The sequence below is a fragment of the Triticum urartu genome, chromosome 5 (assembly GCF_003073215.2).
Source record: "Triticum urartu cultivar G1812 chromosome 5, Tu2.1, whole genome shotgun sequence".
Taxonomy (NCBI): Eukaryota; Viridiplantae; Streptophyta; class Magnoliopsida; order Poales; family Poaceae; genus Triticum; species Triticum urartu.
In genome coordinates, this window is record NC_053026.1 from 661,162,959 (window position 1) to 661,176,896 (window position 13,938).

Genomic DNA, 13,938 nt, shown 5'->3' on the forward strand with positions numbered 1-13,938 from the left:
GAATACCCCTTTTGAAATCTTTGGACCCTTGTTTTTTGATGCTTGTCCATCAGGTAAGGTGTGAGGTGACGCCCTGTATCCAAAAACATGTGGACGGCCACAAGGAGTGGAACAGATAGACAAGAGAAGCTTGGACAAGATCGCCAATGATGCCCTCCGATCCTTACAGTTTTTTACGAATCAATGACGCAACATGCCGATCCTATCGACCATAAACAAACAAAATGTAAAACTGGGGTAAAACCGTGTTAAAAGTCTCCAAAATCTGACATTTCGATAAAAGTTCCGCTAAATAGGGTAATATGTGTCACAAATGTACAACTACAAGATAAAAAATGGAATTCACTCGCATTTATTTCCCGGCCGGAGAGTAAATTCAAGGGCCGCGTGGTGAAGTTATTTAAGCGGCAGACAGGGCCATGGATAGAGGCAGTCGATCCACTCGATTCCCCTCACCCTGACCGGAAGTGGAGGAGAAGAGAAGTTTGCCAGTGAGGGAGATGAGCAGGGTGTGCGTTACCGGAGCCGCCAGCTACATCGCCGCCTGGCTCGTCGGAAAGCTGATGCAGCGAGGCTGCATCGTCCACCCCACCTTGAGATCCCTCCGTGAGTGCACCTAACTTGTACCTAACCATGCATCATTTGGTGATCGTGCGTGCGTGTGTGACAGTGGATGAGGAGAAGACGGGGCTGCTAACCGCGCTGCCCGGCGCGGCTGACGCTGTTCGAGGCGGACATCTACGACGCCGCCACCTTCGAGCCAGCGATCCAGAGCTGCGAGTTGCCAGTGAGGGAGATGAGCAGGGTGTGCGTTACCGGAGCCGCCAGCTACATCGTCGCCTGGCTCGTCGGAAAGCTGATGCAGCGAGGCTGCATCGTCCACCCCACCTTGAGATCCCTCCGTGAGTGCACCTAACTTGTACCTAACCATGCATCATTTGGTGATCGTGCGTGCGTGTGTGACAGTGGATGAGGAGAAGACGGGGCTGCTAACCGCACTGCCCGGAGCGGCTGACGCTGTTCGAGGCGGACATCTACGATGCCGCCACCTTCGAGCCAGCGATCCAGGGCTGCGAGTTCGTCTTCCTGTTCGCCACCCCGCTGGTGCACGACAACAGTAGCGCCAAGGTACAGCTCAATCTGCATGTCCGTGCCTACTGGATATTTTTTTTAGGTTCGAATTGAATATTTCTTGACTACACTCCTTGCCCCATATGGATGCATAGTTTTTTCATAGAATAGTGGATAGGCGGTAATTAAGCTACTTACTCCAGCTATATATAAAGTTGATGCCGGGATAGATAATTTAACTTCGGACACCAACTGATCCACCGCAAAACAAATACTCCCTCTGTCCGAAAAAACATGTCATCAAAATGGATATATGCATATAGAACTAATATACATCTAGATATATCCCTTTTTATTCATTTTGATGACAAGTATTTCCAGACGAAGGGAGTCCTTATTTATAGGTGGACCAACTTTTTTTAGACTGACAAGAGGGCAGAAAACAACCCCCCCCCCCCCCCCCCCCCCCCCCCCCCGCTCCACCATTTTCATTGAAAACGCGAACCAGGTACACAGAGAAACAGCCTTCTGACAAAGGTTCTAGGGGACTAAACCATACTAAACTCTCTATCTGCAATGCAAAGCAAAAGGAAAGGGAGCCGACCGCTCACAAGGCTCGAGGGTGCAACTTATTACAAGCCTCAAAGTCTAGATCAGAAACTAAGGTGCTCACACCCAAAACAGAAACTTTCCAGCTGAGAGAGCCATTCTTCATTCGTCCACCAGTACAGCTCCAGCCTTCTTCTGACTCGCCTGGTTTGCACATCCCCACTTGATTCTCTTGAAGGTTTGTACAGGGGTCAGCAGCAGTTCCAGCAGAGTGGCAGGGCTCAGCGGCTATGAGTGTTTGCAGTTCCTCTCAGGGCTATTCGGAGGTGTGTAGCGAACGGGAGGCAGCAAACCTGCAAACCACCCTTCATTTCCCAGCGACATTTTAGAGAGTGAGTCTAGGCTTAGGATACCTGCAGTATCATTGCCATCGATCACCCCACAGTCAGCAGGAAAGGGGAGGTGAGGGTCATTGCCACTTTTTGTGAAACCAGCTTCAGCTCTTCTAAGGGAGATTCTTTGAACAAGATCATCCACTTCTTGAGAGTCAGATGGATCTGCCACCATATCTATTTAAGGTCAGTCCACATCACATTATTAAAAACCATGGAATTTCTGAACTTCCAGATGCACCACATAACACAGGCACAAACAGAGTTCAAGACCAACTTATTCTTATGGGCTGGCCAAAATCTAGCAATGGATATGTAGTTATTGCCTACATCATGAGAAAGGATTTTAGATATTTCAATCCAAATCTGCTTAGCAACCACACAACCAAAGAACAGGTGATCTAAGGATTCTTGTTCCTTGCAAAACATACATTCAGGTGGTTTAGTAATACATCTTTTTAACAGATTATCTTTAGTCATTAACTTGTTATGAGACAAGAGCCACAAAAACACTTGCACTCTAGGAGGAACCACTATAGACCACACAGAAGGTATATATACATGTTGCACTCCTCTAAAATTAATAATATTGTAAAGACAACTAGTAGAGTAGACCCCTTTGCTCTCATATTGCCAAATTAGGGAATCTTCATCATCAGTCAGCACAGAGCTCTTGATGATCTACTCTAGGCAGTACCAATTCCCAATCATGGCATCTGAGAAAACCCTTCTATATGTCAATCTGACATTAACCCCATCCCAAATATCTGCAACAGTTACCCCCTGCTGGTGGCAGATAGTGTATAGGGGCCAGAACTGAACTGACAGTGGGGAGGTGCCAAACCAGATGTCTTCCCAAAGTCTAATTTTCTTACCATTACCTATTTTCCATCTATATCCAAACTTCAGGGCTTTAGCAGCCCACATTACCCCTTGCCAGAATATGGAGGTGTTCTGGGGGTTGGAGGCAAAAATGTTTGGACTTTTTTTGATATATTTAGAGTCTACTATTTGTTTCCAGATCTTGCCCTCATCTTGGATATATCTCTTAACCCAATTACCTAACAGGCACAGGTTAACATCCTTGATGTTTGGGATACCCATTCCCCCATATTGTTTTCTCATCCAAACCAAATGCCAGTTTGCAAGATGAAGTTTCCTATTCCCTTTAAAATCACTCCAAAGACAGTGAGCAAGCTAGCTGTTAATCAGGTCCAGAGCCCATTTGGGGAATTTGAAGAAGGAGAGCAGGTAAATTGGGATGCTAGCAAGACAAGCTTTAATCAAAACCACTCTAGCAGCATAAGAGAGTAGCTTTCCTCTCCATCCAGTCATCCTTTTGAGGATTTTGTCAATAAGGGGCTGGATGTCCTCCCTCCTAAGCTTGTCGTGGTGTAGAGAGATACCTAGATATTTAATAGGGAAGGTACCTACAGTACATTCTAATATAGTGGACCAACCAGTAGTTGGATGAATCAAATCTTATGCTCCATCCGTTCACAAATATAATATGTTCTAGCTTTTTTGTGATTTGGATGTAATATGTGCACATTTTAGTGTGTTTGTTCACTCATTTTCAGCTAGTGTATATAGTTCACACTGAAATATCCAAAACATCTGACACTTTGGTGTTTCAGTAATATGAATTATTCTTCAGTAATGTAAAAAAAATCTGATGTCAGATTTTTAAACATAATAAATGAAACATTTTTCATGATAAATTATGTTGTCACCAGGATTGCAATTTCTTTTGGCGAGCATGGTAAATTCTTGCTCAAAAATCCGACGTTCGATTTGTAACAAAATCCTTAGTCTCTTGGTGTGAGGTTTATAATGTACTGACCAGATCACCAATGGTAGCTAATGATCGGTTAACAAATATGCATGCATGTACTCAAAAGTATAAGAGCGTGACCGAGGCGATCGTGGACGCGCACTGCCTCATCCTGCAGCAATGCGAGCGGTGCGGCGAGTCGACCTCCTCGATACTGCCAGAATCTTCGTTGTCTTCGTCATTTTCGTCTTCAGACTGCCAGTCGGCACTTCCATCTTCACTTTCTTCCCCCTCCGGGAGTTGTTCCCCGTTGGGCATCGAGTATATCTTGGTATAAATCTGCAAGGCACAAGTCAACAAAAATCAGTCGAGTTCAAGAGCAATATCAAATCAAAGAGAGAAAACACTCGGTATTTTGGGCCTGACCTCTTCTGGCTGGTGCTCAGCATCGAATGGCAGAACCCTCCTTGACCCCTTGGGGTTATCCTTGTTCCGGGTTATGCTTCACAGCCACTAGCCACCGTCTCCTCAGCAACCTCCTCTGGGTGGACCCGAGCGGTGTCATCAGCGCCCGAGTACATCCACATCGGGTGGTCACGGGCTTGGAGAGGCTGGATGCGTCGACTGAGGAACACCTCTAGTAGGTCCATGCCAGTCACACCCTCCTAGACTAGTTTGACAACCCGGTCGACTAAAAGTGAAACCTCGCCTTTCTCCTCTGGGGTCACGGTCAGAGAAGAAGGTTGGCGGAGTCGCTCCATAGTGAAAGGGGGGAGACCGGTCGATTGACCAGGAGTCGGAACGTCATTGTAGTAGAACCAAGTCGACTGCCATCCACCGACCGACTCAGGAAGGGTTATGGAAGGAAAAGTGCTTCTACCCCTAGTTTGGATTCCCAAACCCCCACACATCTGGATAACATGCGTCTTTTGACCAGTCGGATTTGCCTTCTTCACCGACTGAGATCGACAAGTGAATATATGCTTGAACCGGCCCCAGTGTGGTTGACAACCCAAGAAGTTTTCGCACAAGGAGATATATGTAGCAAGATATGTGATTGTGTTTGGGGGAAAATGGCGAATTTTGGCACCAGAAAAGTTCAGGAAACCCCTAAAGAATGGATGTGGAGGAAGAGAAAGATCTCGGTCCACATGGGTGGTGAGGAGGACGCGCTCACCCTCGTGCGCCTGGGGCTCGGATTCCCCCTCCGGCAATCTCCAAGATCCAATGGCAATCAGGTCGTCCTCAGCGAGCTTCTCCAAGTCTTCGCGCTCGACGGTGGAGCGGATCCAGTCCCCCTGGATCCTTCCAGGAGGCAGATCGGACCGCGAAGATGTCCCACGAGTTGTCTTCTTGCCTTTCGCCACCGTCACCGCCTTCTTCGAGTGCTCCAAGGCCGCCGTCTTGTCCTTCTCCATGGCGGCAGAGTGCGCAAAGGCCAAGCGGAGACGACGAGAGTGGAGGAGGATGCGGTGGAGGAACAGAGGAAGAAGAGATCGATTGGGGCGCACCGTGCATCACATCGACCCGAGCGCAATTTATGAGGCCACTTCCGAGTGGCTGACGTGTGGGCCTGAGTAATCTAATCATACCCCACAATAGTCGTTCGCCCGGTACGTGGCGAAAAAGGCGGCGCGAGGATCGAGGCGCCCCTGTCTATCCACGGGGTTTTTTATTATTTTCCACTTTTTACTTTGCACTTTGACAATTTGCCACTACTTAGATTGTATTTGATCTTTTGCCACTCTTTACTTTTCACTTTGATTGTTTGCCACTTTTTAACACAAAAACAATACCTGCAAATGATTGACATAATATGTGCATAAAACAGTGGACAAGTATACCCTTCGTGACTGTTTGACTGAAACTTGGATCAGTTGATTCCCCAAATCCGGATGAACCCTAGCTCAGGAGGCTATGCCCCGCCGCTTGCTGATCCCGACGCATTCAGCACGGTGGCTCGATGTTGCAGCCCCCCGTCGAGGTCCTTTCCGGCGCCCAAGCACATGCTCGAGTTCTCGAGGCCGCCCCGTGCTCCCGGTCACTGCTGCTGTAGCGCAAGATGCCAGGTGCCGAGCATGCTATTGCAAAACAATGCAACTGAGAATGCGCTCTGTGTCGACGGCATAAGCATCACAGGCTATATATGTATAGGCCACACATTGCTAGGAATAAGCTGACAAGAACCTGTTGAAATATATTGCCCGCCTCCCTCCATCAGTTCGGACTTTTGGATGAGTTGGCTGGAGCATGAATTCAATATGGTATCCGAGCCAAAAGGTCTTGAGTTCAAGACCCTGCCAACGCAGTATTAAATAAAACGATTCTGTGGCCTACATCGATCCCACGTCTAAGGACTAAAATAGCCTAGACGTGAGGGGGAGTGTTGAAATATATTGCCCGCCTACCTCCATCAGTTCGGACTTTTGGATGAGTTGGCTGGAGCATGAATTCAATAGAACCAAATTGATCGATTGAAGCAAAAATCAAGAAAACTAATTAGAACTATTGCGTCTCTACTTCAGCGAAACATGTATTGCTGGGAAGAAGGCTACAAACAAGAGTGCTGGAGGAGTCGACACAGCAGTCGCCGGTCGGGCCGTCTCTCTTGTCGCCGGCTTGTACTGCCGCCTCGCGTGGCTGTGCACCCTGCTCGTTACTACACGATGCTGCCGGCCGTGGTGCAGATGACGCTGGGGAGCAGGCCGTCGACCCACCCCACCCGCATCCTCCCATGACTCAGACTGCGCAAGCTCTTCTGGCCGTCGTCGGGAGGTTGTCGCCGGTGTCGAAGGCCATCGGAGCGCCGCCAACTAAGTGTGTGCGGCCGCAAACCAGAGAGAGAACAAGGGGATAGGACCGGGAGGACAGAGATCATCCCTTGCGTGGTCAATCAGGTCCAAAGGGCAATTTAGGGATTTCCTCATAGGTCCCACATGGCAGGGGCAAAAAATCAAAGTGCAAAATAAAGAGTGGCAAAAGATCAAATACAATGTAAGTAATGGCATATTGTCAAAGTGCAAAATAAGAAGTGGCAAATTGTCAACACCCCCCCCCCACAAGGCATGGAGTATGCCTCTTCACAAGCCATGTTTTCACGGGCCAGTGATTCTTCTAGTGTATATCTCATCCATGTCAGTCCCAAGGAGTTTCAACTTTGCATATGGCTCCACAAGGGGGATGACTGGTGTTATGGTGTTGCTAGAAGGAGGGCGCGAGAGGGCCGGCCGGGGGCCTTTTGCCCACGGCCGGGCAAGATGGAAGGGATTTCCTTCTTAATTCTTGCTTGATTAGATTGATACATCTCCTCTCTTTATATAGAGAGGTTTACTTGACTCCCAAGCAAGGCTTACTTGACCCCTAAGCAAGCGACTCTTATCTCTAATTAACCCTAAGACTAATGGGCCTATTAGGCCCATTACGTACTCTAACACTACACCCCACCTGGACATGCAGCTTGTCCTCGAGCTGCAGCCTAACCAACTTATAACCATGACTCGACGCAACACAAACCTAACACCTAAAAACAAGCCTTTTACATCTCGGCTTGGTTTATTACTCTCAACTTGAAATGGACTGGGACGCTTTATTTTGGACCCCTTAAAAAAAGTGGACACCATTCGCACGTCGGACGTGCACGTGTACAGCCACCTGGATCCCATGGAAACCAGCCACTACAGCAGTTGGGACGCGGTGCCCTCCTGTCGGTGACACCCTGCCTTCTCCCCGCCGGACGGCTGTTGGTCTGCACCGCACAGAGAAGAGTGGAGGGCTTGCGATGGAGAATGACGAGGAAGGGTGCGCCCCCCCAACCGCCAATGTCGCAGACTTTGAGGTCGCTGTCCGTGGGGACGAGATCGAGGTCCTTTGTGCAGCGAAGGACAACTTGGAGGAGCGGCAGCTGCAGACCACGCATCTCCCGCACACGCCGACGCGCTAGGAGGCCGCTCACAGCAGCCTGTAGCCTCACCGCCGCCGACACGTGGCGGGTAGCGATCCCAGCCGGAAGCGATGACGGCGACGGCGGGAACTTGATCTGCTGGATGGGGACGCCCTGGGAAAGCGGTGATGGCGACGGCGGGAACTTGATCTGGTGGATCGGGACTCCCGCCGGCGCGGTTGATGCGGGGCCGAAGCTGACCGGCGGTGGCTGCTGCAGCTGCAGCGGCTGCGGCGGTGGCGCACCGGGCAGCGGCAGCGGCTGCTGCGGCGGAGCGCCGGGCACGGAGGAGGCCGCCAGGAGTGGCGGCTGCCACTGCAACTAGGGCTGGGCGATGGTTGGCAGCTGCAGTGGCCCGGGGAGCGCGGGGAAGGCCGCCTGGTGCGGCGGCTGCCACGGCAGCCACGGCGGCGTGGGGGCGGCGATGGGCGCTGGAGGCGCGGCGGGAGCCGGCGCCGGCCACTGTGGCCACTGCGGGGCGGCGGCGGGCGGCAGCTGCAGCTGGGGCATCAGCGTCCCAGCGAATGCCGCAGAGGTCCCTAGATGCGGCAAGTACCACGGCAGGGCCGGTGGCCCGACAGTGGCGGTCAGCGGCAGGGGCGGCGGCGGCCCGTAGGGGCTGGCCAGGTACATCCGGATCCCCTGGACGGCTGTGACGAGGTCGTTGAGGACCCCGGTGATCTCCTCCGGGGTGTAGACGGCGGACGGTGGTGCGGTGGAGGGCGCCGGCATCTGGGTGGTGGCGGCGCCGGAGGATGCGACCAGCGGCGCGGACGGGGAGGGCAGCGATGCGGTGTAGATGGCCAGCTGCGCGGTGGTGACAGTCGGCAGCAGAAGCGATGGGGTGGGCGGCGATGAAGACACTGAGGATGCCCCCAAGCTGGGCAGGGGCGGCGCCGGTGGTTGCAGCGGCAGCGGTGGGGGCTGGACAGGGGCGGCGGTTGCGGGGGATGGCAACGGCTGTAGATGCCAGAGGGGAGCCGTCGATGGCGGCGGCGGCAGAAATCCCTGGGGCGCCGTCTGCGGCGGCTGCTGAACCGGCCACGCTGTTGTCGGCGGCTGCTGCACCCAGGGGACTGCTGAAGGCGCCGGCGGCAGGGACCAGAAGGGCGCCGCGGCCGGCGGTGGACCGTGCGAAGGGGGCGTCGGGGGCGGCCAGAACAGCGGCCCGCCACAGGCGGCCGTGCCCTGGGAGGGCCACGACAGGGGCGCGTAAGGCCCAACCCCGCCCCCGTACGGGTGCTGCTGGAGCGAGAGATCCGGGGCCGCGATCGGGGCTGGCGGCGGTGGCGTGTAGGCCCCGGCCCCGTACTGCTGCTGCTGGAGATGGAGGCCTTGGACGGCGGTGACTAGATGCTGCAGGGTGACAGCGCTCTGTTCCGGCGACAAGGCGATGGCCGGTGGTGGTGTGGACGCGCCCGGGGACGGTGGCGCGAGCGGGGCCATGGTGGAGACAGGGCCCGCCAGCGAGGTCCTTGCGGATGTCACCGGCGCGGTGAGGAGCGGCGCCGTCGTCATCGGCGCGGTGGTGCCGCTGGGCAGCGGTGGCGATGGTGGCGGCAGCGACATGATCGGAACGAGGTCTCTGGATACCAAACTGTTATGGTGTTGCTAGAAGGAGGGTGCGAGAGGGCCGGCCGGGGGCCTTTTGCCCACGGCCGGGCAAGATGGAAGGGATTTCCTTCTTAATTCTTGCTTGATTAGATTGATACATCTCCTCTCTTTATATAGAGAGGTTTACTTGACTTCCAAGCAAGGCTTACTTGACCCCTAAGCAAGCGACTCTTATCTCTAATTAACCCTAAGACTAACGGGCCTATTAGGCCCATTACGTACTCTAGCACTACACCCCACCTGGACATGCAGCTTGTCCTCGAGCTGCAACCTAACCAACTTATAACCATGACTCGACGCAACACAAACCTAACACCTAAAAACAAGCCTTTTACATCTCGGCTTGGTTTATTACTCTCAACTTGAAATGGACTGGGACGCTTTATTTTGGACCCCTTAACAAAAAGTGGACACCATTCGCACGTCGGACGTGCACGTGTACAGCCACCTGGATCCCATGGAAACCAGCCACTGCAGCAGTTGGGACGCGGTGCCCTCCTGTCGGTGACACCCTGCCTTCTCCCCGCCGGACGGCTGTTGGTCTGCACCGCACAGAGAAGAGTGGAGGGCTTGCGGTGGAGAATGGCGAGGAAGGGTGCGCCCCCCCAACCGCCAATGTCGCAGACTTTGAGGTCGCTGTCCGTGGGGACGAGATCGAGGTCCTTTGCGCAGCGAAGGACAACTTGGAGGAGCGACAGCTGCAGACCACGCATCTCCCGCACACGCCGACGCGCTAGGAGGCCGCGCGCAGCAGCCTGTAGCCTCACCGCCGCCGACACGTGGCGTGTAGCGATCCCAGCCGGAAGCGGTGACGGCGACGGCGGGAACTTGATCTGCTGGATGGGGACGCCCTGGGAAAGCGGTGATGGCGACGGCGGGAACTTGATCTGGTGGATCGGGACTCCCGCCGGCGCGGTTGATGCGGGGCCAGAGCTGACCGGCGGTGGCTGCTGCAGCTGCAGCGGCTGCGGCGGTGGCGCACCGGGCAGCGGCAGCGGCTGCTACGGCGGAGCGCCGGGCGCGGCGGAGGCCGCCAGGAGTGGCGGCTGCCACTGCAGCCAGGGCTGCGCGATGGTTGGCAGCTGCAGTGGCCCGGGGAGCGCGGGGAAGGCCGCCTGGTGCGGCGGCTACCACGGCAGCCACGGCGGCGCGGGGGCGGGATGGGCGCTGGAGGTGCGGCGGGAGCCGGTGCCGGCCACTGTGGCCACTGCGAGGCGGCGGCAGGCGGCAGCTGCAGCTGGGGCAGCAGCGTCCCAGCGAATGCGGCAGAGGTCCCTAGATGCGGCAAGTACCACGGGCCGCCGCCGCCCCTGCCGCTGACCGCCACCGCCGGGCCACCGCCCCCGGCCGGCTCTCTCGCACCCTCCTTCTAGCAACACCATAACAGGGCCCGCCAGTGAGGTCCTTGCGGATGTCACCGGCGCGGTGAGGAGCGGCGCCGTCGTCATCGGCGCAGTGGTGCCGCTGGGCAGCGGTGGCGATGGTGGCGGCAGCGACATGATCGGAACGAGGTCTCTGAATACCAAACTGTTATGGTGTTGCTAGAAGGAGGGCGCGAGAGGGCCGGCCGGGGGCCTTTTGCCCACGGCCGGGCAAGATGGAAGGGATTTCCTTCTTAATTCTTGCTTGATTAGATTGATACATCTCCTCTCTTTATATAGAGAGGTTTACTTGACCCCCAAGCAAGACTTACTTAACCCCTAAGCAAGCGACTCTTATCTCTAATTAACCCTAAGACTAACGGGCCCATTAGGCCCATTACGTACTCTAACAACTGGCTTCTTGTGGGTATCCTTTATTTGCCTGAGATGCGTGCTATTTTGGAAAAGACAGAGTACGCGCATGTGAGTATAAGGCAGGTGGGAGACAATGCTCAGTTTGTATTTTTACAGATCTCTCATTACATATTCTACTTGGATAACAAGTGCAGGATACTGTGTAAAGTGTATGAGACTGCAGCCAATGGTCGATGTTTACACGCCGTCCACCCTTTTATGATGATCTGGCCTCCCATATTCCCTGCTCTCAACAACGATCTTGAAAGGTTTGCCTTTTGATCTTTAGATGATATTTATAGTGCATTTTGTTGGGGTTGCCAAATTTTGTAATGTGTTGTACTCGTGTTTGCTATAGCTGTATGGTGGTGTTTGCTGCATGATTTATTCCATAGGCCATTTTGACAATACTAATTAATTAAGTGACATTTTAAATGCTTGTCATAAGATCTTTTGAAATGATTTATGTATTGATTCTCTTGGTCCTTTTGAAATACTACTTAGGCAACATTAGAGAGTGCCATATCACAAGGTGTTTATTTGTGGCCATAGTAACGAACCCTTCACCGTGGGTGGTTGTTACTTTTGTTAAAGCTTGTGTTGACACCATCCCGTCAAAAAAAATAAAAACTTGTGATCACATCAGACAGCATGCTTCCTGAACTTGTTCTTACCCTTATATGGTCTCGTGATAGCAATCTGTAATGGTGCTAAAATATGACTCATTTGGTGTTTTTAGCGTGGACCTTTTATTTTTTTTCACTATTTTCTGAGCTATCAGCTCAAACTAAAAAAAATTGGGCATTCAAAAGTATAAACCATCGAGCTTGGAATTTTAGCTTCCTATGTTTCTTAAATGTAATCATGGTGTAGTTTTCTGCTGCCTACCTTTAAACTATGAACCTCAAGATATGCATGAGATTTTCAATACTTGCTTTTTCTTCCTGAATGTTTCTTGGGGCATACTTGAGCTTCTACATGAATTTTGATTCACTGAATTTTTTCCTTGTGTGCGACAGTTGACAAGTGGCTATTACTCCCTCCGTTTCATATCAGCAACAACTAATATGAAACGGAGGGAGTACAAGCTAACAGTGGGTAATTTGTTTTTGTGTGGCCATTCTTGTTGTATGGTCAGAGTTTTGTTGTACTGGAATACGAACTATAAATTGGAAAAATTCTCCGTATTTGTTACTCTTGTAGCTTATCTGAATAAAAAAAATATAGATGTAGCAGATCCAATATTTAATTTCTGAACGCGTATCACATTTGGCTACTGTTGTACCAGCCATTTGTATTTTGGTGCTTAAAGTGGCCAAACATCAGCAAAGACAAATATATTATGTTTCTTAATTATCTCAATCCTAATGCTTCCTCTATTTTCTCTGAAACAGGAATGCCATATGAAGAAACCTTTGGATGGCTTGTGAATTTAGGGCCTCGCCAAGGAATAGCAGAGAGTTGTGTTGCCTCATTAGCCGTTGTAACAGTATGGTCAGTATGATCGTGGGAGAAACATTCACCAGATTGTAACTATACTAGATTAGACTAGAGTGTGGTCAGTATGGCCAAGTGAAAAACATCTAGGTGAGTGTCTTGCTGCCATTGAAACACGTCGCTAGGCCGGCTGAGGCTGCTGCTGGAAGCGTGGCGCGACGATCCAGAGCGTGGCGAGTGATGAGAGCCAACCGAGAGGCCCGACGAGGCACGCGATGATGGCCACTGACATGTACATGGCGCAGGCGGTTGGCGCACAAGCTAGCACGGCGGCTGATGAAGGCGTGCGCTACGGCGAGGCAATCAGATCTGATAGACAGATACGCTACATGAAGAATGTGAGACAGAAAATGCAGACAGATGGTGGATTTCATTTCACCAGCCAATATATATGCAACAAACATGATTACTCTCATAATCATATATAGAGTGATGATAAACTAAAACAACAGAGGAGGACCCCGGTATTAAACAGTCTCACCTTTGTTGCTCGGGGGCCGAGCAGAGGAGGAGGATCAGATCACGACGGTGACGGTGATGATGATGGCAGCGGCGGGTTCCTTTGCCGGTGGTAGCAGAGAGGAGGCCAGCAAGTGTATTTATTATTCAGAACAAGCAAGAGAGAGCGCAGAGTGTAGTATGTATGTATGTATGTATGTATTCAGAAAAAAACACGGCGACACAGTTACCAGGGGAATGGGAGGCCGGCGCCTCTCAATTACATTGGCGAGGTAGCCGTGGACGTCTAGCTCGACCTCACCCCTGCCGTCGCTCGAGCTGGATCCTTGCCCCACCTCCACCTCTAGCCGCTCAATTACAATGGGAATGGGGCAGCTCAGCCGTCCAATTCCCACCCCACCCCACCACCACGCCAAGGAAGGATTCATTTCTTCCTCCTAGGGTCAAGGCAAGGCAATGCAAAGTTTGTTCCAACAAGAAGCAGCAAGAAAAGTGATTACCTCCAGAGCGCTCCTCGGAATATATTTTTCAATAAAAAATATTACTGTAGTAGTAAATTTTCTACTTCTTAAAAAACGCTGGGAAAAATACACATAAGCATTTTTCTTTTTTGAGGAATCCCAACACTTTATTACTCGAACCTTACAATGTTTGGGACACAAATTGGGCCATGGGGTTGGCCTAGCCATGTCTGGCGCCCGTGACCTAATGAGTGAGAAAACTTAATTAGAAACTGAATACATACGAAATTGCATCAACATATAGTATGTTCATTTGTGATGTAAAAAAAGATTGGAATGGGCTTTTTCTTGGTTATATTTGGGCCAGACCTTTGTCTTTTCTATGTGTGCTGCAAATAAATCATAT

The 13,938-nt window shown here is 51.8% G+C and overlaps 1 protein-coding gene across 1 annotated transcript; it reads left to right on the plus strand.

Moving 5' to 3' along the window:
- The first annotated feature begins 500 nt into the window (after positions 1–500).
- LOC125507690 (phenylacetaldehyde reductase-like) lies at positions 501–4,123 on the plus strand. The gene is made up of 4 exons (XM_048672180.1): positions 501–606; positions 671–720; positions 1,009–1,128; positions 3,914–4,123. The coding sequence occupies exons 1-4, from the start codon at positions 501–503 to the stop codon at positions 4,121–4,123; spliced, it is 486 nt and encodes a 161-aa protein (XP_048528137.1).
- The last annotated feature ends 9,815 nt before the right edge of the window (positions 4,124–13,938 follow it).

What these genes read in the sequence shown, in the direction of transcription:
- LOC125507690 (XM_048672180.1), top strand. Translation starts at nt 501, where the DNA reads ATGAGCAGGGTGTGCGTTACCGGAGCCGCCAGCTACATCGCCGCCTGG. An exon ending in CCCCACCTTGAGATCCCTCC is followed by an intron (nt 607 to 670) that starts GTGAGTGCACCT and finishes CGTGTGTGACAG; the next exon opens with TGGATGAGGAGAAGACGGGG. An exon ending in CGCTGCCCGGCGCGGCTGAC is followed by an intron (nt 721 to 1,008) that starts GCTGTTCGAGGC and finishes CACTGCCCGGAG; the next exon opens with CGGCTGACGCTGTTCGAGGC.